This window comes from Vombatus ursinus, unplaced genomic scaffold (assembly GCF_900497805.2).
Source record: "Vombatus ursinus unplaced genomic scaffold, bare-nosed wombat genome assembly UNPS02001287.1, whole genome shotgun sequence".
Lineage (NCBI taxonomy): Eukaryota > Metazoa > Chordata > Mammalia > Diprotodontia > Vombatidae > Vombatus > Vombatus ursinus.
The window spans coordinates 19,973,050-20,000,582 of NW_020941065.1; the positions used below are offsets into that span (position 1 = coordinate 19,973,050).

The window sequence follows — 27,533 nt, forward strand, 5'->3', positions numbered from 1 at the left end:
TAACTGGACAAGATGGTTTCCCAGATAAGAGAAACATTTCCTAGAAAACCCGGGGGCCACAGCCTCCTCAAGGGTGCTTGCTGTGCATTCATTTCAGGGGCAGTCTGTGAACTTGGATGATGAAAACCATCCCATCTTCATCTTTATTAACCTCGAAGTGAATCTGAACACTTCCTTCAGTCATTTATCAACACGATCCACAAAGAAAGGAGTCCAAAGGCTTCCTGGGGCCTCGAAAGGGCTTTAGGAGCCACAAAGGTGAGGAGCCCCTAACTTGAAGGAAATGCCTGGTGGCAAGGCCATTCCGCTTCACCTAGTCAAGGGCTCTGGGGTATCCCCGAGTTGGGCGCCCCCTCCGAGGCCTCTTCAGCACAAGATGAGGCTTCACTGGGGACCACCGGGCTCTTACCCGCTGTCCTCCGCATCAGAGGAGGCCGCTCCAAGTCGAGCTCTTTCTTGAAGCTTTCTACCGGAGAACTTCGCCCTGAGGTCGGGTAAAGAGACGCGTGCCACTTCTCAGGATCCCAGACGCCATCGCTACAGGCCAAGGGAAAATATTAAAGTCATGACACTGAGGAAAGGCAGGCTGACTGTGAGACCTCCCATAAAACCGACCCTAGGCTTTGGTTGTAAAATGGTTTAAGTCAATCTGAGAACAAGAGGGGGCAGTGAAATGAAGGCTGGGTTTGGTGCCTTGGGCCCTATGGCCAGCACGGCGGCCAGTGGCGCCGGTGCCCCTACTTCCCTTAATAAGCTAAACACGCCAGATGATGGTGGGCTTGGCGGCTTTGCCATCATGAAGGCTTCAAAGATTGTCCCTCTCACCCAATTCTCTCAAGTCCTCCACCGTCCTCCCCGCTAGCCAGGGCAGCTTAGGGAGCAGCACGTAACGAAGGCCACCAGGATATCCCACCTCCCCAGCCCAGCCTTTCCTGCAGCCCACCACACACCTAGCCAGACCCTAACAGCTGAGACTCAGCCACAGTAAGGACTCACAGTCATCTGGGACTTTACTTCCTCTGCTCCTTTTGGGGGAAAAGTCTGCTTACTAGCCGGTGGAGGCTAACAAGCATATCAAAGTTGAGTATTGGGTCTATTCTATCATTAGCGATGGTTCCTAAGAATGACAATAAAACCTGTTTTTTCCAACCTACATGTTGGGTTACCATCTAAGTCATCTGTGATTTGTCTGTTCAGGTATTCCCTCCCAAGCCTATTACCCTCATTTTACATATGAGGAAACTAAAGTTTAAAGTAATGTGCCCAGAGTCAAGCTGATAAGTATCCAAGGCTGGATTTGAACTCAGGCCTCCCTAATTCCAGGTACAGCACTCTACCCACGAGGCAGCCCCCAGGTGCCCAGGTCTAAATCTGGAGAGGTATTTCACAGCCTAGTTTTTTTTCTGGAAACTGTGTTTGATGCAAAGTGGGAAAAATAAAAGTTTCCACTGGGGCCTGTCTTCATCAATGGGGAAGAGTCTTAGATCCTGGACAAGCAGCCACTGAGAAAAAGCGAGGGGTCACTTTCCAGTTTTTTTCCACATGAGGAGGGGGAGGGTAACACTGAGGCACACAGGGACTCTGCAGGAAACAGGGGAGAAGGTGGGCTGCCATGACATAGTATTTGTGTATTAAAACATAAAATACACGGCTGCATTCAAATGGTTCACATTTGATGCAGTGGCATCAAATAAAATCTGTCCCAAAGCTGGCAAGGAAGAGAAATGAGAGAGGCAGAGAGATCAAGGGTGACCGAGAAACAGACAGGGTAGCCAAGAGAGATAGAGACAGACAGACACAGCCACAGGAAGACGGAGGGAAAGAGACAAAGAGGGAGAGAGACAGACAGGGAGAAAGAGAGGCGGGAGACAGATACACACACACACAGACACACACCCACCCAGAGGAGAGAGGGTAAGAGAGACAGACAGACAGACAGAGACAAAGGGAGAGGGAGGGAGAGACAGAGAAACAGACAGACTGCTAAGGAGGTTGCAGACCCAATATCCATTCTTAATAATTACGGAGATCTCTCTCATTGTGATCCAAATAGAGAGTCCTAATAAAAGCAAACCCTCCCTTCGCCTCAAAACTAGAAATATGAAGTTATTGCTAAACCGACAATCACAGCAAGAAAATCTGTCTAAGAGACACTGAAATGGTAAACATACCTGTCATACTTTTCAGAAAGACACGAAGGCCTCTGCTTAGAGTGAGGGCGCTCTTTAATGTCCAGAAGTTCCTCCTGAAAAGAAAATTAAATTTGCTGTTCTGAATCACATTTATGAAGACAGATCACCAGAAAACTCAACTAGTTCTAGCTGACTCCTCCCTGAGCGTTTCCCTTAAACATGTTTAAATCTAACGTATGAGACACTCCAAATGGCACGAGCAGAGCGCCACGCTGACTCCCAGAACAGCCAATCCGTTCCCAATTACCATGTCCGTGCCTCCTCCTCCTTGGAGAGCAAAGATCATTTTTCAGTGACACAGAAACTATTAATGGCAAGGAAGCTCCACCACCAGAAAAGATGCCAATGAAATTTCAAAGCAGCACCATTTAAAGAAACATTCTAAATGAAACAGCATGTAAGGGAACAATTCTGTACACTATTAAACGCCACATTACCAAAGGGCTTTTTAGAAAAGAGCACATGTGCTACTTTTGAAGGAACCGTAACAATTCCCAGAGAACAAAGGGCTGACCACCACTGTCCAGTCACACTGAGACCTCTCCCAAGTCACCATCTGTTTCATGTGACCAAAAGCCGCCCGGCCTCTTTCCAAGAAGGGGACACACGAGTCCTCTGGAAGAGTGCTGTCACTGCTTCTACTGGAGAGGTATGGAGAACAGCGATGAAAAACCTCACTCTCTGGGATTTAGCATGACCACACTGGCCTAGGGACCATCTGGTCCCTGCTGTTTCTATTCACTGCCCAGCAGAATCAGCTTAGACTAAGTGGATAGGACCCCCAAAAATCATTTCCCAGGAGGGCCCCATCAAGGCTCCCTCACCCCACAGAATCAGCACCCCAGTTTCTGTCAATGTCACCTCTCCTCCTCCTCCACTCCCCACACCTGCCTGCCCTCCTACCACGGCCCGACTGCTCCTTGAGGCTTCAGGCTCCACTGTCCAAGGCAGCTTCTGCCCAGCTGACAAAGGGAGGTCTCTAAAGCCAAGCCTCACTCCCCCGGTCCAGGGGCTCCCTATAAAATACAGGCTCTGATGTTTGGCATTTGAAGCCCTTCTTGGCTAACCAGATGGCTTTACTTGCTAGTCCTTGTCAACAACCTCTGCACGCCTCAAGCTCCCAACTTGACAACTACCCTCCCGCCCTAAAAAAGTCAATTTATGGCATTCAGATTTTCTTTTTCCCCTACATATATCCATATAATAGAATTTAAGCTCCTTGAGGACAGGGCCTGGTAGGTTATTGTCTCGATATTTTCAGCACATCTAGTGCAGGAGCTGGTGTACGGACTGGGCATTTATGAAATGCTTGTTGATTATGACCCAAGAAGAACATCAAGGGACTGGCCCTTCAGGGCTCTGAAAGCGTAACCAAAAGGCTGGCAAAAGTCTGCCACAGGAAGACCCGAATGACCTGCTCACCTCAGGTGTTCAGCTCAGAGATCTTAAAGAAAATATTAAAACTTAAAAACACACCCTTCTGGGGGAAGCGGATTCAACACGGACATTTCCCCATAAAACAGGGGAAGGGGACAGGCACACCAACTGTTTTCAATGCATTTAGTTTAACAAACTAAAGTTTCACTCTAAGCAACCAGATCTCAAATCCAGGCAGGACCAGGCCAGCAGCAGTGCTGTCCTGGCCCAGTGCACCCCTAATTGGACACACCTGGGCAAGTCTGTTTCAACCCTCAGGAGGCTCACAGGCGAGCAGTGAAGGCACCACCTGTCACAAGCTAGCTCACCTGATTCTCGTCAAGGGTTCTGAGAATGGCAAGAAGAATGGGGGGGAGGGGGGGCAGCTAGGTAGCAAAGTGGATAGAGTACCGGCCCTGGAGTCAGAGGACCCGAGTTCAAATCTGCCCTCAGACACATAACACTGATTAGCTTTGTGACCCTGGGCAAGTCAATTAACCCTATTGCCTAGCCAAAAAAAAAAATAAATAATAAAAAATAAAGAATTATAGGACAGGAGTGACCAAAAACATCAAAAACAACAACTGAGGATCACATGCAAGGTAGGATGAAGCTGTCCTTCCCAGGTTCTCTTGGAGGAAGAGTTCGGATCCTTCCAATTTCCTTCTAATGCCCAGTTGAGAAGAGGGCTTCAGAGGAGGGCTCAGGAGCCCTTCACAGGCTACTTCCATCCTAAGCAGGAGGAACACCCTTTGTCCTCAAGTGCTCCAGGAGAAACATCTCCAGAGCTTCTCAAAACCAGTGCCAGGGTGTTCCCAAAGAGAAGCCCGCTGCAGATGGGGCATTTTAGTAGCACCAACCATGCCAGTGGGGGCAGCTGTGAAAAGGGCCAATTCTCAAGGCTGTCCCTCTTCATAAAGATCTAGGAGCCCACAGATGCCACTGAAAGGCAATGCCTATATGCACACCCCAAGCCTGCTGGTCTTCTCCCTCCATTCAGCTCCCTAAGGGATCTTTCTAAAGCATGGGTCTAACTATGTCACTCCCTCTGCAACAAAGCCAAAGGCTCCCATCACCTCCAGGATCAAATACAAAATCCAGGATTGTTCCAAGTCCCACATGATTTGCCGCCCCCCCTTTCCAGTCTTCTTACACTATATACCTCCCCCTAGCCCCCACATACATATTCTTCCATCCAGTGACGTTGCTCCTCCATCTCCTGACCACTGCCATTTGCTCTGGCTATCTCCCATGCCTGGAATGCTTCACCTCCCTCATCTCTGGCACCCCCCCCACTTCTTTCAAGGGCCAGCTAGAGTCCCATCTTCTACAGGAAGCCTTGGCTGATGGCCCTTAATTCTGGGGCCTTCCCCCGATGACCACTTCCAACTGAGCCTTCCGTGGTTTGTTCTTTGCATGCTGTCTCCCCATCGCACTGGGGGCTCCTCAAGGGCAGGGGCTTTTAGCTTTCTCTGTATCCTCAGCACTTAACAGTACCTGGCACACAGGAACAGCTTAATAAATGTTTACGGACTAATATTTCTTCAAAAACTGGAACCCCTAGGGGCAGCTAAGTGGCACAGTGGATAGAGCACCGGCCCTGAAGTCAGGAGGACCTGAGTTCAAATCCAGCCTCAGACCAAACACTTGATACTTACTAGCTGTGTGACCCTGGGCAAGTCACTTAACCCCAATTGCCTTAAAAAAAAAAATTGGAACCCCAGGAGTGAACATTAAATGCACTTTCTAGAATTCTTTGATAAAACTCACTAGGGCATAAATGGGGTTCTTCTTTTTCCTTAACAGCTACAAACCTGAGGAACAAGGAAGAAAGCTCATTCCTTCTTTTACTGTTCACTAAGCACTTTTCTCACAACCTCCTATGTAGGCCCATCAGTCTGGAAGGAGAGAAGCCCAGCAGCAAGGAGGGACACCTACAGCCTAGTTTACCCAACGGCATCAGAATGCAACATTCTGCTAAGCCCAAGACCAACTAAAAAGTGCAGGTAACCTACAGGCTTCCAGGTTAAGAGGGAGCGAGCCACCTTTTAGAAAAGGCTTTTCATGTTCTGCTTGACTTCACATGAATAACTGATCACATATCGCGTGCCCTCTCAAGGGGTGGGGGAGAGGCAGGACAGAGGGGAGAAAATTGGGAACTCAACATTTAAGATAACAAAACATTAAAAATCATAAAAGATTTTTAATCAAGTCACCAACTTCTAAGTGATGTTTTTGGAAAGAAATGTGAATGTTTTTGTAAGCAAATACTATACGTATATTTCAGCTTTAAATATTAAGGCTTACAAAATACTTTACACAAACTAATTGGATCTGTGCAGAAACTCTGTGAAATATGTACTACAGGAATTATCGACATGTGACAGATGAAGAAACAGGAACAGAGAGAAGTGACCTAATAGGGGCTCCCTAGAGGAAGTGCCAGAGGCAGGACTAAAGCCAGGTCTCTCCTGCCACCCAAGGCCCCGCACCAGGCTGCCTCTATAAAGAGAAGTTCATGGATTATTTTGGAAAGGAGAGAAGCCACATTATGGCCACTAATTCTGAGGTCCTGGACTCTCACTACAAAAGAGCTGGCCAAACTCTGGAGATTACCTAGTCCAATTCTCTCAATCTCACAATGAAAAAACTAAGTTCTCCAGAGGGGCAGTGATGACCCAAGCAAGGTCAAGCAGCTAAAACAGCTAGACTCTAGTCTGACGTTCTGCCCAAGGCCTTACGTGTCCCATGAAGCTGACGAGGCAATCTTTGCTTTAAAGGTCTGAACCCCATCCTTGGAATGGAATCCTATCTAAGAAAGCTCTCATTTCCTTAAACGCTTAGCTCCAAAACAGGTAACTGGTAACTTGAAACAGCAAAGTTTCTGCCAGACAACATTAATGGAGGTAGGATAAGAAGAGAAGTGGTAGAATGGGGGGAAAATCTTTGTATCAAACTTCTCTGATGAGAGCTTGGTATCCAAGATACATAAACAACTAATAAATAGATGGCTATGTGTATATACGTGTATGTGTGTATATGGAATAAAAAAACAGATGTTTCCTAATAGATGAAATGGTCAAAGGATACGGACAGTTCTCAAAAGAACAGCAAAATACTCTCAACCACATGAAAAAATGCTCCAAATCACTACTAAAGAGACATGCAAATCCCAACCACCCTGAGGATCCCCCACCCACCCTGCAAACTTGCAAAGTTGACAAGAAATGGCAGTAGTCAATGGCGGAAGATGCACCAACACATACACTGTTGGTGGAGCTGTGCAGTGATACAAGTGATCCAGAGTGAGGCACATAAAGTAACTAAAATGCCCAGACCCTCTGACCCAGAGAGAGTATTACTAGCCTGAGAGCCCAAGAAAGCTACTGGTAAGAAGTCTCCATACACTTCAAAATATCGACAGCAGCACTCTTTGTGATAGCTAAGACTTGGAAACAAAGTAAATGCCCATTGATTGGGGAATGACTAAAACTGTCATTTTTACATTTCCATGTACAGGAACATAAGAGTCCTACCGCACTGTAAGAAATGACGTTTCACGCGGAGCCAAGATGGTGGAGTAAAAGCAGTAACTTACTTGAGCTCTCCCCCAAACCTCTCCAAATACCTGTAAAAAATGGTTCTAAACAAATTCTAAAGCAGCAGAACCCCCCAAAAGACAGAGTGAAACAAATTTCCAGCCCAAGACAACCTGGATGGTTGATTGGAAAGGTCTATCGCGCTGGGAGGGGAGAGGAACGCAGTTCAGCATGGGAGCGCAGGAAAAACAGGCTTCAGCAAACCTGGAGCAGCCCTCAGAGGACTGAATCACAGGCAGCTATGGCCGATTCCAGACTTCTCAACCCACGAACGCCAAAGACAACTTAGAAGGTCAGTAGGAAAAGTCTGTGACTGCGACGAGAGAGAAGCTCGGTTCTAGCCCCAGTCCCTGAGCTTGGCACCACGGGAGCGGCTGCTTCCAGCCCACAGACTGAGGGGGAATCAAGTGGCTGATCAGAGGGGGCTTGCAGGGATCTCTCTGCTGGTGCAGGATTCTCTTGCTTTGCCCATGTTTGGATCTGGGTCACAGATTTGGGTGACGATCCTGAGGCGAGGAGGAGTACTGGCATGGTGGAGCTTGTAGTGGTGGTGGGAGAGGAAATCCTCCTTACAGTTCCAAAGCAGGAAAGAGTGCTTGTGGTCACTCACAGACCAGAGCACTGGCCAGGAAAGGAGTAAACACCTTGCCCTTTATCATACCACCTTGGAAGAACTGCAAATTTACAGGTCCCTAGAAGTATCTCTGAAAACAGCCGCACAAAACCCCTGAAGCTTGGGACAGTACATTCTCCATACTGGAAACAGACCCCCTACCTTAACAAAGAGTTTATAACTCAAGTAACTGGTTGGGATCATAAGCAAGCAGCGCAAAAATAATCAGACCATAGAATCTTACTTTGGTGACAAGATCAAAACATACAAACAGAAGAAGACAACAAAGTCAAAGTTCCTATATCCAAAGCCTCCAAGAAAAAGATGAATTGGTCCCAGGCTATGGAAGAGCTCAAAAAGGATTTTGAGAAGCAAGTAAGAGAAGTAGAGGAAAAACTGAAAGTGATGCAAGAAAATCATGAAAAACAAGTCAACAGCTTGCTAAAGGAGACCCAAAAAAACACCGAAGAAAATAACACCTTAAAAAATAGCCTAACCCAAATGGCAAAAGAGATCCAAAAAGCCAATGAGGAGAAGAATGCCCTAAAAAGCAAAATTGGCCAAATGCAAAAGGAAGTCCAAAAGCTTACTGAAGAAAATACTTCCTCAAAAATTAGAATGAGCAATCAGAAGTTAATGACTTTATGAGAAATCAAGACACTATAAAACAAATACAAAAGAATGAAAAAATAGAAAACAATGTTAAATATCTCATTGGAAAAACAACTGACCTGGAAAATAGATCCAGGAGAGAGAATTTAAAAATTATTGGACTATCTGAAAGCCATGATCAAAGAAAGAGCCTAGATATCCTCTTTCAAGAAATTATCCAGGAAAACTGCCCTGATATTTTAGAACCAGAGGGCAAAATAGAAACTGAAAGAATTCACCTATCACCTCCTGAAAGAGATCCCCAAAGGAAAACTCCTAGGAATATTGTAGCCAAATTCCAGAGTTCCCAGGTCAAGGAGAAAATATTGCAGGCAGCCAGAAGAAAACAATTCAAGTATTGTGGAAACACGATCAGGATAACACAAGATCTAGCTGCTTCTACATTAAGGGACTGTGGGGCTTGAAATACAATATTCTGGAGGGCATAAGAGATAGGATTACAACCCAGAATCACCTACCCAGCAAAACTGAGTACAATCCTTCAGGGGGAAAAATGGACATTCAGTGAAATAGAGAACTTTCAAGCATTCTTGATGAAAAGACCAGAGCTGAATAGAAAATCTGACTTTCAAATACAAGACTCAAGTGAAACATGAAGAGGTAAATAGGAAAGAGAAATCATAAGAGACTTATTAAGGTTGAACTGTTTACATTCCTGCAGGGAAAGATGATATTTCTAACTCACAAGTCCTTTGTCAGTATTAGAGTAGTTGAAGGGAAAAAAATTTTATATATATATATATATGTGCATATAGATATATAGATAGATACAAAGATAGAGGGCACAGGGTGAGTTGAAGATGAAGGGGTGATATCTGGAGAATAAAATTAAGGGGTGAGAGAGGATTATACTGAGAGAAGGAGAAAGGGAGAGGTAGAATGGGGTAAATTATCTCACATAAAACAGACAAGAAAAGGCTTTTACAGTGGAGGGGAAATGGGGGAAGGTGAGAGGGAATGAGGGAATCTTATTCTCATCGAATCTGGATTAAGGAGGGAATAACATACACACTCAATTGGGTATGTAAATCTATCTTAACCTACAGGAAAATAGGGGGGGAAAGGGACAAAAGAGCAGGGAGATGATAGGGGGAGGGCAGATTGGGGGAGGGGGTAATCAGAAGCAAACACTTCTAAGGAGGAACAGGGTCAAAAGAAAGAATAGAATAAATGGGGCATCAGGATAGAATGAAGGGAAATATACTTAGCTTTTCACAACATGACTCCCATGGAAGTGTTTTACATTACTACACACGCCTCACAAAATAAATAAATAAATAAATTGATAAAAAGCAAATTTGACGATAAAGACACAAGAAGGCACCCATCCCTTCCTGGCAGAGGTGGGAGCCATGGGGGGGTGGGGTGGACAGCGCACACCCAACTTGTCCATGTGTTGGTCAGTTTCGATGAACTGCCTTCCCTACCTCCCTTGTTTTTGTTCAAAGGGACAGTTACGTGGGCAGAAGGAATGGGAATGATGTATTTGAGAATGAAGGTGACATAAAAACTAGCATCACAAAATTTAAAGACAAAGAGGGAAAAAGCTGAAATCAATTGTTTTCACTTACCGATTTTAGGCCTGGACACACTCGCCCATCTTCTCTGGACGGTTCTTCCCCAGAGAGAAGGTAGCACGTGGAGAAGGGAGGGAGGTACCCCGAGGATCAAGGAGATCGGGGTTCCAGTGTTCTCACTGGGAGAGCCCAGCAAGCAGAGGCACCTACTTACATCATTCCTGGCCACTAGGGGATGGCACAGAGCCCTGGGTCTAGAATCAGGAAAACTGGGTTCAAATTCTGCCTCCACTCACTAGCCACGTGACCCTGGGCAAGTCACTTACCCTACCAGTCTCGTCACCTGTAAAATGATGAAAATACCCCCTATCACCCAGGTTTGTTGTGTCACCTTCTGCTACCTCCATAACCATCCCAAATGAGATAACTGCAAAGCATTTTGCAAATCTTAAGATATTCTATACATGTTCGTTATTATTGTTGCTGCTATTATTATAGGGAGTTGCTCATACCAATGAAATCCTCAGTCCAGTCACCATACTAGCCTAGGTAAAGCAATTAGGTGAGGGGAACCCAGGAATCACGTGAGATCTAGCTGGGTCTGGCTGGGGGGATGGGGGTGGGGAGAGCCGGCTTCATTTATGGTCTGTTACTTAGGGGGCTGCTAGAGGGAGGGGGCCTGCTGCTCATCGCTTGGCCTTTCCTAAAAACAGACAGGATGTGAAGCAGGCCCCTCCCCTCTTCCAGGATTCTCCATCTACTCCCCACCGAGTCCCAGAGGCCCCTGCCCTCTACCCGGGGACTCCACGATGCGTGCGCCCTTCTTTCTAGCACACCTAATATTTTCATTAGTTTCTGGCCACGTACGTCACTAGAACGTATCTTCTATTAGTGGAAGTTTCATTGTATCTAACACCCAGCTACAGCAGCCTCTACCTGCTTTTGTTCCTAAGGCAGGCCCCTCCATCTCCCAGCTCTGGGACCCCCTATCTCTACCTATGTAAGTTTCCCCAAACCCCGCCTTTCTAGAGCCATCATTTCCTCCCCAAACCCTCAGTGTCTCCACTCTGGGATTCCCTTCCATTCACACTAGGTTATATGTACGAAGTTACTGTCAGAAACGGGGCTTCCTTGAGGACAGGGCCCACCACAGTGCCTCGAATACAGTAAGCCATGGACGTGCATTCAGGTCATGCTGAACAAGAATTGTTCTTTACAGAAAATGGGCAATACCCACTTCTCATAGAAAAACAAAAACAAAAATAAAAACACGAGAGCTGCCTATGCCCCAAAGGAAAATGGAAGGCACAGAACGAGAATAAACACACCACTTTGGCTAGCAAGCTTCCCCCATCACCCCAAGTGTTTGCTCGAGCCCTAGACCTCCACACCCCACTCACAGAGCAATACTCCCTCCACCTCTCTTTCCAAGGAAAGGAGAGGCATTGCCAGCATAGAATGGCCCACTGGAAAGCAGACTTAAACTCGGACCCGAATGCGTCAGCGCGCTACAGAGCTGGGGGAGAGGCCAAATTTGGGGGTGGCTTTTGATCAGCTCACCTAATACCATGGCTAAAAAAGGCAGCTCACATCATCTCCAAGTCAATGGACAACAAACAGTAGGGTAAATTCAGATTCATCAATAATTCACGTCCTTTTTTGAATAAACACAAGGGCCTCAATCAAATTTCCATTTCTTAAGTCAAACTATGAAAATCCACTTTCAACTCCTCCATTACCCTGGGAAGCTCTGGATTTGGAGTCCCAGAGGGCCTGGGTTCAAGCCTCCTCTCCATTCTCTGTTCGATCTTGGGCAAGTCACTATACTTCTGATGGCCTCCAGAGCCCTTTCTGCCTGGAAGGTCTCCTATGAACCTTTTCCAGCTCCAGCTCCTAGCCAGACACTAAAAAAAAACTTGTAAGAGCCTGCCATTTCCAGAGGCACTAACAAGCAGAAATGACCAAAAAAGACAGAGACAGACCCTCCAGAGAATGCAGCCCATGGACATAAGACTCTGCCTCCCAACAATTAACTGTGAAGGTGACAGGTAGGCTGCTACAGGACAAAGTCAGAGAGAGAGCAGCTCTGTTCCCAAAGATGCTGACTTTACGTTGGGCTACCTCCTGGCCAGGAGTTTCTTTCAAGTGAAGGGCCTGACCTAGATCATCTCAAGTCCCTAAAACAAAAGGATGTTTGGGAACATATTTTAAAAATATATTTATGGGCAGCTAGGTGGCGCAGTGGATACAGTACTGGCCCTGGAGTCAGGAGGACCTGAGTTCAAATCCAGCCTCAGTCACATAATACTTCCTAGCTGTGTGACTCTGGGCAAGTCACTTAACCTCAATTGCCTCACCAAAAAACAAAAACAAAAACAAAAACCAAAGTGCCTGTTTTGCCCCCCCCCCCCAAAAAAGCCCAAGATAACTCTTTAACATCTGTCCAAGGAGAAAATACTCTTAATTTCTCATAGTCAGGTCACCTCCACCAAGACTTCCAACAATCCACAGGTTAACAAAAGGCAAGCAGACCAGTATCTAAGACACAAAGATGGTTGAGTCACCTCAGTGGAGCCTCAGCATCTGAATTTTAATTATGCACATCAGCCTTTCCACTTAGTTCTTGGCAAAATTCTATTTCATGTATCCAATAGGGGAAAATCTTGACTTCAAGCATTCAAGTGCAAACTTTTGTATTCGACGTAATTTAGCTGGCACGCTCCCTCCACCTCTGAAACAAGGCCTCTCCAACTTGGGAAGGAAGAAGGACTGGGGAGCTGACCAGGACCACATGCCTAAGAAGAGGCAGGATCTGAATCCATCCTCCTGCTTCCAAGCCCAGCTCCTTCTCCACTACCTCCATGGACCAGAACACTAGCGTGCTGCCCTTCGTCCATCACGGGAGGAAAAGTCAAGCGTGAACTAAAGCCTGTGACACTGAAATACTTGATTCCCATAACCAAGGGAAGGAACAGCCAAGCCCGGCAGCACAAGCCTGTTCCCTTCAGACAGTCATTTCTCTTGCTTTTAATACCACACACATCTCACCCCTCCCCCCGTAACAATATACTACTTACCCACCACTGACATCGTTAGACTTACTATCTGACGCTTTCCCGTAGAAACACCTGGTATGTGGGGGAAGGAGTGCCTAAGGAAACGAAAAGGAATTACCTTTGACGTCATCTGACTCAGAAAGAGTCTGTGATGCTATTTTTTTCAGAACCACTTGCATATACCAAGGAGCTGATGCTGAAGGATACCTCGATAGCTCAGATCTCATAATACAGTCCACTGATACTGCCCCAGCTAAATCAGGACAGGCTTACCAACCTCACACTACATGTCGATAGTTAAAAACCTCTGTACTTTCCAGATGTAGTCAGATTAAGGTACAGTCTAAGGATCTCTTACACACAAGGATAACAGACTCCTGAAGCCAGTTTTGGAGATCCAAGCTAAATTGTTTTAAATCAAAGTTAATGCTCTGATAATTGAGACACACTCACAAACTCAAGAATCATAGGATTCAGAACGGCAAAGGACCTCAGATGACCAATTCCCACTTCCTGGTTATTTATATAAAGGGAAACTGAGGTCCAGAAGAAGTGACTTGTTCACGGTCCCACAGGTAGCGTCAGGCAGGATGGGAACCTACTTCTGTGGTCTCTAAAAACCCAGTGCTCTAAGGACACACTTCAGAGAAAACCAACATTCAATGACTCAATGATGAGGGATAGGCAGGGTCAGGAAGATAAACGGATTGTGAATCTTACTGTTTTATTTCCCATGGCCACATTTTAGTAAAACAACTGTGCCCACTCAAAAAAGATCTGAACGATGCTTCTGAAATGTGGCACAATCACCTTCTAGCCAGACCTGAAATTCACAGCTGGGAGGCAGCTGACGTGAAAGGCTCTGAAATTGTGACAGAGCAGTGACCCCCAGCCTCTGCTCCAATACCTCCTCTACGAGGAAGCAATCAACTCACTGATGGCCTCTCTGAAAACGACCTTGTGAAGTACACAGGGCTAGCCAAGCGCTTTCAAGCCCTGAAGTGCTGCGAGAGCAGTCCCAACTGTTACTCCCATCTAATACCAAAGTGCTTCAAAACCACTTTCCTGTGCACAAATGTTTGCATATGTAAAAAAGCCACCTCCTCCCAGTGTATAATAAGCTTTTCAAACATGACTAACACTAATACGTCTATGGATGATAAACTAAAATACGAAGCCATCAGAAAGGCATTTTCAAAGCTACCCAAATGGGTACCTATCAAATCAACAAGCTCACAAGAGGGAAAATTCAGCCAAGACCATGATCTACTAGAAAAATCACATCTGCCATTCGTGTTCAACTACTCATTTGCATTTATACTTTTTTTTTTGGGCGGGGGGGGGGGGGGAAGCAACAGGGGTTAAGTGACTTGCCCAGGGTCATGCAGCTAGTAAATGCCTGAGGCAGGATTTGAACTCAGGTCCTGCTGACTTGAGGCTCAGCGCTCCCCTCGATCCACTCTGCCACCCAGCTGCATCTCCCTTGTCTTTATCAAAACAACCTGCTAAATAACAAAGACTGCCCACTTCAGAACAAAAGGTTTTGTTGGTCCGGTTTCCAGGAATATAAAACAACAACAACAACAAAAAACCACCACAAACAAAAAACAAAGGGTATATAGAGTAACACTACTTGTATGCTAACTTTTTAACATAAGAGTGGGTATGGTGAGCGAGAGGCCGAAAGCAGGGGGAAACCCATGCTCAAGGAATAGCATTAGCAGCCACAGAGGAGACCTGGCCATGAGCTGCTCACCAGCAGCTGGTGCTGCTCTGGCCCTTCACATTCGTCCTCACTTGGACCTCAACCACTTCACAACAGATCCCTTAACCTCAGGTCTAATCTGGGGAAAGACCACGTATTTGAGAAAAGAATTTCTTCCAACAACGCAAAAATATGAACTGTGTTAAAGCACTCCAGATATTCTCACCAAGAGTCCTGTCAACCTCCTTAAACCCACCTGGGCAGGCCCTCCCCACCCCTTTACACTTATAGTAGGAAAGTCAGAAAGCAAAGCTTTTGCCCTGGGAAAAATGGAAAGGATCAAGGTAAGAATTATAAATGTACTACAAGATCTTTCACCTGTAACCATCACAAAAAAATTTTTAAACATTTCCTGTGCCCATTTGTAACACTTTGTGTAACAATCACAAAATTTTTTAAAAATGTTTCCTGTGCCTAATTTTGAATGCAAGGAAAAACAAGGAAAAGAAAAAAAAGAGTAAACCTCTGACACCTAATTAATCTGGACAAGCACACTAGACAGCATTCCTTTCAGGAAGGATGTCATCTCCTAAGAAAACACTCCTACCACACAAGACACTCAGATTTTGTCAAACATCAAGGACTTAGTCCTTACATGATTATCTGAACCAACAACACGCTAGTTAGAGAATATTTATAGAATTTACAAAGCACTGCCAATAAATAGTATGCATCTGTCTGTCAGGACTCACACAGGACTGGAGAAGATCCCCTTCAGCTGTAAACTGCTCAGGTCTAAAACAGGCATGAATTCTCTTAACTAGCTGCACAGTTGAAAAACGTCACCTGATATATAAAACCATTTACAATATATATTTGAGATGAATACTAGGTGCTAAGTGGTCTTTTTCAATTGGGTACATCTGTCACTTTCCTCCAACCTGTAAAGGAAACTATTAGGAGCAAAGCCTACTTTTGTGTAACGATGTGGGGATTTTGATGCTGGGAGCTTCTTCAGGTCAAGGAAGGCTTCACCATTTTCAGTCTCTCCCACACCTCTTCTATCCATGGCTATTTGTGGATCCTTAACTCTATGCACCTGAAAAGAAAGCCAGCACAGGTTTATTGCTCACTCTAAGTGGGCTTGAGAAGTCCATTTCAGTAGCTTTTGTTTCTCTAAAGTGTTCCTTCCCTCCTAAGAGCTAACTTGAGAGGGAAAAAAAGGCTCATACAACAGCTATTTTCAGAATGCAGAACAAACTTGGAACAGAGATGAATACCCCTTATCTTAAAGGTTAGGAGAATTTAGTACAAAGAGGGAAAGGACAGCAGAAACAGGTACTTAGCTCACTTAGTACAGAGCCCTACAGCAGTCAGCACAAAGCAACCAAAAGATTAGTCATTGCCACAGAGGAGTGGTAGGGGAGTTCCATGGAGAAGAAAAAGGTGGTAAACTTAAGAGAAAACTTTCCCCAAATCAGCACAAAACCAAAACTAGTTCTAACTCTATATCCCAGTTTTAATAAGAGCTATGTTTTCAAAGCAGATGTCAGGGCACCAATTGCCCCCTCATTATTTGTGAAAGGAATCTGTTCCCAGACTTTAGTCCTTAGACATGGATTGGGTAGGCCCTCCTCCTGAGCAAAGAAATCCCTACCCCCAACCTGGAAGAGAAGAAAACCTAGGCTTCTTTTTCTTAGGGAAGAGATATGTCTAAGCCTCTGAAGGGTTTGAGTTCCCTACTGGATTCCGCCCCCCCCCCCCCCCCCCCCTTTCTGGGGGAAACAAGGGGAACCCCCCCTCAAAACTTTCCCCCCCCCCACACTCACACCGGAAGGCCCTCCCGATGCCTCTTGCCCCTACCAGTTTGTGTATCACTGAAGGGTCTGGCCTCCACTCCTGCATGACCCCTGGCTGTCCAAAAGAATTCAGACCTGCCAGTGTGAGGCAAGTGGACAGGGGACTCCTGCTGCTGCCTCTACCTCCCCCCGAAAAAGCCTCACTTTCTCCTAACCGGGCTCACCATGGAGCTGGAAAGCATCCCAGGAGAAAAGCTCCTCCAGCTTCGGGGTAATTCCGGCCTCCCTGCAGACCTCAGCTCGGACACATGCACCGGCCCCCCGCGCCTCCTGTCCCGCCCCCCCAAGCCCAGCACTTCAGGAGCTGGAAAGCCAGGGCTTCCCCTCCTCGGGCCCCCGAAGCGACCCCGCCCTCACTGCCAGCAAGAGGCCTACCTAGGGAAGGAGAGCAGTGGGTAAGCCCTCTGCCCACCCCGACAGGGCCCCGCCCCCGCCCCGTGGCCGGAGGAGGACACTCGGTCTGCCCCCGCGGCCCCTCCCCGGAGTCGCCCCCAGAGAGTCAGCCCTCCCGAGGCTGGAGAGGACGCCTGCGCGCAAAGGTTCCAGGGGTCAGGTCGTGCCCCGAAGACCCCCCTTCTCCCGGGCAGAGGCGGACGCCGGGCCGGCCCGGCCCGGAGGCTCCTCCTCCCGGGGGCCGGGCCGCGCACTCACCGTGCGGAAGAGGGAGGCGGGCAGGGACGACGAGAGGAGCCCCTCAGCAGCGCCTCGGGCCGGGCTCGGCCCAGGCCCCGGCCCCGGCCCCGGCGCCGCCGCCACCGTCACCGCCGCCGTGCTGCCGCCCTGTGCTCGTCCGGCCCTGCTCGGCTTCGGCCCCGGCCCAGCCCCGCGGCTGCTCCCGGCCCGCCCGCCCGCTCGCTCTCCTGCCCGCCTGGCTGCGCCTCGCGCCCCGAGCGAGCGTGAGCGCGACGGCGCGTGCGCAGGGAGGTCAGGGGAGCGAGGGCCGCCTCGAGCCTGCCGTGGGCCCCCGCGCAGCCGCAGCCGCAGGCGCCGCCTCGCGCAGCCCCGCGCGCGCGCTCGCCCTCGAGCCCGGCTGCCCCTCCCCCAGACGCCCTTCGAGCCCGGTCCCTCCCCCCCCCCCCCCCCCCCCGACCCCCAGCGCCAACTCGCTTCGCTTGTTTCTTTTTCTGCGCTCTGGATCTGTCTCCCCTCGGCCGCCGTAACTGGGGCCTTCACTCCGCCCCTTTTCCCCGCCCCTCTAATAACTCCCGCCACGCACCGCCCTCTGCGCCTGCGCCACCACGGCTGGCCCCCCCCCCCCCCCCCGGACAGGAGGTGTCCTCGGAGGTGCCTGAGTGGAAAATGCGAGTCTTTCAAAATAAAATGAGAAAAGGGTAGTCTTGAGAGGGAGAACTCGTGCTCTTTGGCTGGCTGCCCATCCCCAGCGGGGCAGACTTCAAAAGGAGGAATCGCAAGTGGGAGGTGAAGGAGCCCGTCCAGCTATGTTTGGAAAGGGAATGGTACAGGGGGCTATGGCCCCTCAGGCGTTCGAAGAGGGCAGGCCCCAGGGCCGGGCGCGCGCGGCGGGACGGCCCCCCCATCTTAGGCCGGGCCTTGGGCGCGCGCACGGCCTCGTGGCGCGCGCTGCCGGGCGTCAGTCCTTGCGTCTGCTTGTGCAAGCGCCCGGGGACTGGCGCCTGATTGGGACGGGGGAGGGGGGACGGGGGGACGGGGGACGGGGGAGGAGCCGGATCCCTGAAGTCGGAGCCGAACCTCCCCGGGCTTTTGAACGGCTCTCCTACCTCGCTCCCCTCTCCCTACGCCCCCCCCTCCCCGTGCTTACAGCAGGCGCCTAATACCTACTTAATTCAATCTCACTGAATCCAGTCCAGCTCCCTCATTTTACAGACTGGGCAACTGAGGCCCAAAGGCATTAACAGAAATGTATTTGAGTTAGGGTCAGAAATGGGTGGAAAGCCGTCAAGTCACCATTTATTAGGCGCCTGGGCTTGGGCTTTAGCACCTCCTAGTCTTAGGGTAGGGTAGGGACTGTTACTCCTTCCGCAAGCGTTTATTAAACGCCTACTGTGTGCCAGGTGCTAGGAAAAGGAACAGCTCGGGCCCTCTGGGAGAGGAGAATCCCAAACTTCCTACCCTTCCACAATTCAATTCAATCAACATTTATTAAGCACCTCCTGGATGCCAGGAGCTGGGGATACAAAGAGGCAAATGACAGTCCCTGCCCTCAAGGAGCTTGCAATCCAGTGGGGACAGAGGAAAACAACAGCATGCAAATAATCATCTACACAGCAAGCTATATAGGGGATAAATAGGAAATAATGGAGGGAAGGAGCAGAGAGAGATTCATCATGCGTTCATTTAAGGGTCAGTAAACACCTACTGTGGGCAATTGACCTTCGAATCTTAGGCTTGGAAGGGATGTTAAGGGTCACTGAGCTGGAAGGGACCCCTTGGGCCAAGGCCCATGGAGTCTAAATGATTTGCCCAAGGTCATGCAGCATCACTATCAGTGGCTGGATTTGAACCCAGGTCCTCTTCAACTCCTGTCTAAAGCATGCATCCTCCCTATAACATAACCTCCCTCTGTTTGGATCATTCCATTGATGAGGGAAAGGGAAAGAGAGAAGTGAATAAAGGATTTATGTAGCACCTACTATACAAGTTTTCCAAGTATCTCACTGGATCCTGACAACAACATTGTGAGTTTAGCACTGTTATTATTCTAATTTTACAATTGAGGAAACTGAGACAAACAGGTGAAGTGACTTGTCCGGGTCCACACAGCTAGTAAATGTCTGAGGCTGGATTTGAACTCGTCTTTCTGACTCCAGGCCCAGCTCTATCTAATTGTCCATGGAGAGGGATTCAGGCAGTGATATTCTGGTAAACATTTTAACTGACTCTCCAGGAAAAATGAGTGAAAATGCTCAACAAATCCAGTGCCAATTTCCCAGGTGTAAATGCTCACACTGAAAATTTGACAACCTGCTCTCTGGAGCCTGTTAAAGCAGTTCCATCACACCCCTAATAAGACCTCATGATGCAATCCTTTACTTTTGGAGGTAGCTGTAATTGTTAAAAACTCTTCCTTAAAAACCCCGGGGCTCTCAATTGCTGATGATTAGGGGCGTGCAAATTAAGGCAGCTCTGAGGTTCCATCTAACACCTATCAGATTGGTGAAATTGACACCTAAAAAAAAGGGAAAGTACATGCTGGAGGGGCTGGGAGAAAACAGGCACACTGATGCACTGTTAGTAGACCTGGATTAGTCTAGCCACTCTGGAAAGCAATTTGAAACTATGTTGAAAAAGCTATTAAACTGTGCATACTCTTTGAACTATTGATACCTCTACTAGGAAAAGGCCCGAGTCTCCCATTGCATCCTAAGCTATCCCCAGTCATCCTGATGAATATCTGGCCACTGGACCCAGATGACTCTGGAGGAGAAAGTGAGGCTGGTGACCTTGTACAGCCCTCCCTCACTCAAAGCAAAGTCAATTGCAAGTCATGTCATCATCTCTCTGATATCATGGTCCTCTTGGAGGAGTCAGAAGGACCTACGTTCGAATTCAACCTTGGACACTTGACACTTACTAGCTGTGTGACCCTGGGCAAGTCACTTAACTCCGATTGCCTCACCAAAAAAAGCAAATGGTTCTCCTGGTTCTACTCACTCCACTCTGTATCAGTTCATATAAATCTTCCCAGGGTCTTCTGACTCCAAGGCCAGAGCTCTATCCACTGCACCACCTCAATGCCCCCAGGAGAACCATTTAAACTGTAACATCAATAGTGTAAAATCAATTGATTCTGAAAGATTTAAAGAATTCTGATCAATGCAATGATCAACATCTTTCCAGAGTATAACGAAAAAGAATGCCGACTACCTCCTACCAGAGGGGACTCGTGGGCAGAAGGAGACGTACATTTCTGGATGTGGCCAATTTGGGCATTTGTTTTACTTGACTAATTTGTTACAAGGGGGTTTCCCCCTCAATGTGGGAAGCAATGGGAACTGGAAGGGAGAAAAAAAATAAATGTTTGATGAGTGAAAAAAAATTAAAATCAGTCAAAAAATAACAACCTGTCTACGGATTCATAATCTTTTATTTTTAAGTATTAAGCATTTACATCTCTTAAAAAGATCAGCTCTTCCTTACATGGAAATGAAGTCTGAACTTTCACCTCCTTCTGCCCACTGGACCAAGCAAAGCAGGAGGAAGCTGTCTTCCCCAGGGGAACCTTCAGATAGTTGAAGCCTGAGTCTCTTCATCTCCAAGCTAAACATTTCCGTCCACTGGCCCTCTTAGGACAGGATTACAGGGCTCTGTACACTCTAGGCACTTAATGAATGATTGTGGAATTGAATGGAGATCAAATGTAATCTAAAAGCAAGCTTCCACTGTAGTCAAACCATCTTTCCTGGCAAAGATATGTTTGCCACAAAGCAGAGAACCTGAGAGTGGGAAGGGACCTCTGAGTGCAGCCTGTATGTGAAAGGAATCCCCACAGTAAGAAGTAGTTGCCTGGCCTCTGCTTAAAGATCCCCAATAAGGAGGAACCATCCCCGTCTTGAGGCTGCCCATTTCACTGTTGGGCGGCTCTGTCAGGAAGCTTGTTTTGACATCAAGCTTGAATATACCCCTTTGCAACTTCTACCCATGAGAGGCATATGAGGTGGAACTCTAGAGCTGGAGTCAGGATGATGTGAGTTCAAATCTGGCCTCAGACACATACTTTCTGTGTGACCCTGGGCAAGTCATTTAACCTTTGTTTCATTTTCCTTATCTGTAAAATGAGGATAATAATAACCCCTTCCTCATAGGCCTGTTGTGAGGATCCAATGAGGTGATATTTCTGAAGTGCTTAGCACAGTGCCTGGCAAATAATAGGTGTCTAATTATTGCATATTCCTTCCCTTCCCATTGTTCCTTGTTCTGTCCACTGGGGTCGAAAAGAACCCATCTAGTCTCCTTTCAGGTGCTTGAAGACAGCTATCATGCCTCTTCATCTTTTCTTTCTCTAAATTTCCCCAGTCCTTTAAACCAATTAAAAATAGGTTTTGTATTTTACAGAAAAAGATTTTAATACATACCATTTTATATTATTATATATTATGTTTATTATGTTTATATCATCCCATTTATATTTATTTTATATTGTAATACATACTTCTTTTTTAAAAATGGGCTTTAGGTTTTGTGTTTTATATCCCAATCATTTTTGGAAATGCCTTCTTTTGTCATACCCCAAATTGAACTCTCCCTACTAATAAAGAAAGATAGTTAAGACAAGATCCCTGGGTGGAGGCAGCAGGGTGAGGTAGAAAGGGGCTGAACATGAGTCAGAAAAACTGGCTTGGAATTCCTGCTTTGCCACTTACAACCTTTGTGACCTTGGGCAACTCTCTGAGCTTCTGTTTCCTCATCTATATAATGAAGGGGTTGGAACAGGTGACTGCCAAGGTCTCTTCCAGATTGAGATCTAAGATTCTGTGACTTTTAAATTCTCTTCAAATCCTAAGGTTTCATAATGTTATCTCTAACCATGCTTTCTCTAGCCTATACTTGTGAAATTGATTTTTTAGACCCTGTATAAGACTTTACATTTATCCCTTTGGATTTCATCTTAGTACATCCAGCCCAGCACTTTAGCCTGTAATGGTCTCTTTGACTACTCAGTTTGTCAAGTACTGAGTTAGCCATCATCCCTCCCAGCTTGGGGTCACCTGAAGAAGTCATGAGCATTCCCTCTATGATGCCTTTATTCAATCCATTCTCTAGAGAAGCAAGCTAGGGACAGGAACATGATGGAGACTACTGGTTCCTCTCATGTTTTCCCAAAGTCTTTTCCTTCAATAACCTGAAGTGGGGTTGTCCTCCTCCATCTTCTTTCTTGAAGCTGGAAACCAGAAGCAAGCACCCAAAGTCTGAAGAGACTCAATGATTCAAAGAAAACTTGAAGACTAGAGCTCTCTTTTCTCTGGGTCTTAACCAATTCCACCCCACCTCTCATGCAGACTTGATGCATTGATCTCCACCAATAAGGAGAGAGCCCCATGCCAATAGGCTTTGGGACACACACACACAAACACACACACACACATCACTTTGTTTGCAGATCTCTGCTGCACTCCATTGTCAGAAGGTAACAGAGTGATCGCTGGGTTCAGCCACCTCCCATGGAGCTAGACGTGCCCTCTGGCCTCTTGTGATTGGATGTGTGCCTTGCTGGGATGATAGAACCACTCTTGATTGGTGCCTGATGATTGGGGGTTTGTGTTGCTGATGAATAGCAACTCAGTCATAGAATCATTGATGGAGAGCTTGAGTCAGGAGGAACCACCCACTCTGTGAATTACAGAAAACTGGCTATCACTGCCTGTTTTGGACCTGCTCCTTTGAATTTATCTTCCGGGCTTGATTTCCCTTGGACTTCCAGCAAGGGGTGGGGAAGAAATTTCTCATCCCAACCCTTCCCTTCCTTCCCCGACTCATCCTCCAGAAACAATAGTGGCTATAGGGGAACATGTGCTTGCCTGGGTGGCACCCAGAGTCTCTAACTGCCATCCTCTGTTTTCTGTTTCCTTCCTTGAGCATAGGGCATCAACCAAAAAAGTGGAGAAAGGATGTTTCCAGCCTTGGCAGTAACCTGGTTTTTTCAGACTCCCTGAGTCTGGTTCTGGTTACCCAATGAGACATGATTTCTTTTGGAAGCGAAGAGCACCATTACCAGGATGATCCTGCAGCTGAAGACTGAAGACCACACCCAGCTGGCTAGGGCTGATCTCATTGCCTCCCAAGGACGCCATCACCGTCTCTATGCCCTGTTCTTTATTCTCCCTTTCCTGCCTCAAGTTCTTGGCTGACCTCCAGCCTCTCATCTCCAAGTGCCTGTTGTACGTCTTGAACTGGATGTCCGGTAGACATCTTAAACTCCATATGTCCAAAACCAAACTCGTTATCTTTTCCCCAAACCCTCACTCTTCTACCTTCCCTATTATTGTGCAGGGCACCACCTTCCTCCCAATCCCTCAGGCTCCCAGCCCAGGAGTCATCCTGGACTCCTCACTATCTCTCACCCCCAGATCCAATATGGTGCCAAGATCTGTCAATTTCACCCCCTTCTCTCCCCTGACCCTGCCCCCACCCTAGTGCAGACCCTCATCACCTCACTATTGCAATAGCTGCTTCAGGGTCTACCTGCCTCAGGTCTCTCTTCTATTCAACCACTAAAGTGATTTTCCCAAAGCACGGGTCTGATCATGTCACCTTGCTCCCCTACTCAGTAAACTCTTCAAAGGTACTTTTTTATCCTTCGCCCACCTTACGCCTCTGCACCCCAACTCAGGTACAATCCAGTGACACTGCTTCCTTACTGTTTCTTTCACAAGACGCTCTATCGCCTAACTCTAGTTCTCTCTCCTCTTCTGTACCTCTTGACTTCACTGACTTCCTTCAGGTACAAGCTATAATCCCATTTTCTACATGGCCTTCCCCATTCCCTTTGTGAAATGAGAGCAATTGTGTGGTAATTTGAACATTCCTTGGCATTGCCCTTCTTTAGAATTGGGAGGTAGACTGACCTTTTCCAATCCAGCGGCCACTGTTGAATTTTCCACATTTGCTGGCAAATTGAGGGCAACACTTTAGCAGTAGCATCTTTTAGGATTTTAAATAGCCCAGCTGGAATTCCATCACCTCCACTAGCCTTATTATTAGCAATGCTTCCTAAGGCCCGCTTGACTTTGTTCTTTAGGATGTCTGGCTCTAGCTCAGTAACCTCACCATTGTGGTTATCAGTGATGGTAAGATCTTTCTTGAATAGTCTTTGTGTGTGTGTGTGTGTGTGTGTGTGTGTGTGTGTATTCTTGCCACCTTTTCTTAATCTCTTCTGCTTCTGGTAAGTCTTTTGTCTTTTATCATGTCTATTTTGGCATGAAACTTTCCCTTGATATCTCTAATTTTCTTGAAGAGATCTCATCTTTCCCATTCTATTGCTTTCTTTTCTTTGCAATCCATATTTAAGAAAACCTTCTTATCTCTCCTTGCTGTTCTCTGGAATTCTGCATTCATTTGGGTAGATCTTTCCTTTTCTCCTTTCCCTTTGCTTTCCTTTTCTCCTTTCCCTTTGCTTTCCTTTTCTCCTTTCCCTTTGCTTTCCTTCTTTCCTCAGCTATTTGTAACACCTCATCAGACCACCATTTTGCTTTCTTGTTCTTTTTTTCCTTTGGAATGTTTTTTGCCGTCTGTACAATATTGTGAACCTCTGTCCATAGTTTTTCAGGTACCGTGTCTACCAGATCTAATCCCTTAAATCTAGTCATCGCTTCCACTTCATATTCATAAGGGATGTTATTTTGGTCAGACCTGTATGGTCTGATGGTTTGCCCTACATTCTTCAATTTAAGTCTGAATTTTGCAATAAGGAGCTCATGGTCTGAGCCACAGTCCTGTTTTAACTAACTGTAGAGATTTTCCACCTTAGGCTGCAAAGTATATAATCAATCTGATTTCTCTATTGGCCATTTGGTGATGTCCAAGTGCGTTTTGGGTTGTTGAAAAAAAGTGTCTGCTATGATCAGTGAGTTATCTTGACAAAACTCTTTAACTCTCAGGTCTAAATGCTCTCAAAAAAAAAATGGATTCGTTCCTAGAGAAGCATGGTCCCTAAAAAGAAGAGTCAAGTTTGTTTTCTCAAGCTATTTGGTTTACACTCCCACTCTTGAGCTCCAGGGGAAATCACTTAAAGTTTAAATTTGGTTCATTTTTAAGGACTTCTTCCAAAGGGGCAGAAAGGTACTTAATGTCCAATATAGATCAGTTATGGACAGCTATTTATTTTCTCCACACAAAGGAAATGCCAAAACCACAGAAACATGCATTAAGGAAACTTAAACATTAAGCTATGACATAATTACCATTCTACTCTCTCAATTGACTGAGACTTAGAGCACCAAAAAGAAAACAAAGCCATCTGCAGGACTATTGAGCCAGCTCTCACCCTTTGATTTGGCCCTGCCCAGTCTCCCACAATGTCTATGGCCTTTGGCCAGCTAAGCCATAGGGTGGGTTTCTCCTCTGGTCAGCCTCTCCAATGCCAGGACGCCTCTTGCTTCCAGGCAGCTCCAAGTGAGGGACCCGAAACTCCAGAACTCTTCAGTTCCCAAGGTCACCTCCCAAGTTGGAAACAGCCATCTCAGGATTAAAGTCTGGTCACCTATCATGAGGAAAGAAACAAAGTAAAAGAGGTATCCAGAGGCCAAAGGCACAAGCTTAGGCTTGCCTGCACAGGACACGTGTCCAGTACCAGGTGTTAGAAGTTGACATTTTTGCCCAGGTTGGGTCTCCTCCACCATTAATGGGAAATCCCTGAGAGGGAGTTTTACATGCTGCCCATTCTGGAGAAAGGAGGGAGGGAAGAGGAGGAACCAATGAATGTAGACTGCTACGTAGACAGCTGGGAGTGACTGGTAAGCACAGGGAGTTCTTCCTCTTGGCTTGTCCTCACCCCCATATGAGGAGTCCAGTCTTTTCCCTTACTCCTCCCTTCAGGAATGACTCTCTCCTGACAGGATCTGCTCACTTTGGGAAATGACTGATGAGAGCAGCTTGGGTTGGTTGGATCTTTAGAAAATGTCTTTTTGATATCTCCTCATCTCTCACCTGGCTGCACCATTCTGAGACTTTTCCCCAAGTCCCAGGAAGCTCATCCTCATTACCATTGCCCTAGGTCCTCCACCTCATCCCTAGCCTCTGCCTTTCCCATTGGAGGCCGGCCCTGAACTCCAGACTTCCACCTGAGGCTCAGCTCAGGCACGGCCCCAAGGAGCAGTCTCTCTTTTTCATAGTCGTGTCACCAGCACTTGGCATGGTGCCTGGCACGGCATGTAGTAGGTGTTAATAAATGTTGATGATTGATCCCTTTGTCAGAAATGCTCTGGGTTGGGTGTTTTGCTTTATTTTGTGATTTCAGTGAAAGAAATGGTGGAGCCTGTTAGGACAAGGGAAAAGGCCTTTTTGCTTTGGCAGTGGGGGCAGAAATGGTCTTTCCCATGGTCTCTGACCCTCTATGTGCATCTGTGTCTGATCATGTCTTTGCAAACTCCTCAGCCTCTGCCTCTGTACCCCTCCCCTTCCTTCTCTGTCTTCCTCTCTCCCTTCTTCCCTGTCTCTCTTTTCTTTCTCCTTTTTTTATATCTCCCCCCTCCTCTTCTTCCTCCCTCTTTTTTCTATTTTTCCCTCGCTTTTTTATGTCTCTCCCTCACTCCCCTTCTCTTCTCTCTCTCTCTTCCATTATTTTTGTCTCCCTCTCCCTTTCTCTATCTCTCCTTTTCTTTTTATCTCTCCCCCTGTCTCCCCTTCTCTTGTCTGCCACACCCGGTATATGTGGAAGGGATGTCCAAGGAACAAAATGTCCTTTCAGTATTGGATCACCTAGCAAGAAGCAAGCCATCCCCCAAAACTTCCATGTGCTGGCCTGAAACCGAGAATGGTGACTTTGAGTATCGGCCATGGAGGGGGAAGGAGGTGGTTTCTGCCCCACCAGGATCATAAAGTCATTCATCTGGAGCTGGAAGGAAGTTCTGAGGCTACTTGGTCTAATATCCTCACATTACAGGTAAGGAAACTGAGGTCCAGTGACTGGCCTAAGGTCTTCCATTGCTGATCTCCAGCATTCAGCCCTCCCTGCCCAGGCTGCCACTGCTGCCTTGGGCCCATAGTGCTCCAATGGGCAGTGGGGAGTCAAAATGCAACTCATAAGGTGCTCCCACTCCATTTATTTTGTTAACTTTCACTCATCTGTCCCTCCTACTTCCCTCCGCCCAGATAATTAAGACAAAAACTCTGAAAAATAATTTTAAAAATTAAAATTAACAAATACATGCATAGTTCGGCAAAACAAATTCACATGTTGGCTGTGTCTTTCTGCATCTTGAGTTCGT

At 46.9% G+C, this 27,533-nt stretch overlaps 1 protein-coding gene across 4 annotated transcripts in view; it reads right to left on the reverse strand.

Annotated features, from left to right (window-relative positions):
- The window catches only part of EIF4ENIF1 (eukaryotic translation initiation factor 4E nuclear import factor 1), a 48,916-nt gene extending 31,563 nt beyond the window's left edge, over positions 1 to 17,353 (reverse strand). For 2 of the 4 annotated variants that reach the window (XM_027863880.1, XM_027863858.1), the window contains exons 1-4: positions 16,794 to 16,872; positions 15,744 to 15,869; positions 2,172 to 2,245; positions 410 to 537 (exon numbers count right to left, since the gene is read on the reverse strand). In XM_027863880.1, the coding sequence (XP_027719681.1) occupies positions 410 to 537; positions 2,172 to 2,245; positions 15,744 to 15,869; positions 16,794 to 16,811 (346 nt within the window). In that variant the 5' untranslated portion in view covers positions 16,812 to 16,872. Of the gene's footprint in view, positions 1 to 409; positions 538 to 2,171; positions 2,246 to 15,743; positions 15,870 to 16,793; positions 16,873 to 17,004; positions 17,022 to 17,280 lie in introns of those variants that run through there. The other 2 variants (XM_027863865.1, XM_027863873.1) reach the window with 2 other exon arrangements.
- Between the last annotated feature and the right edge of the window lie 10,180 nt (positions 17,354 to 27,533).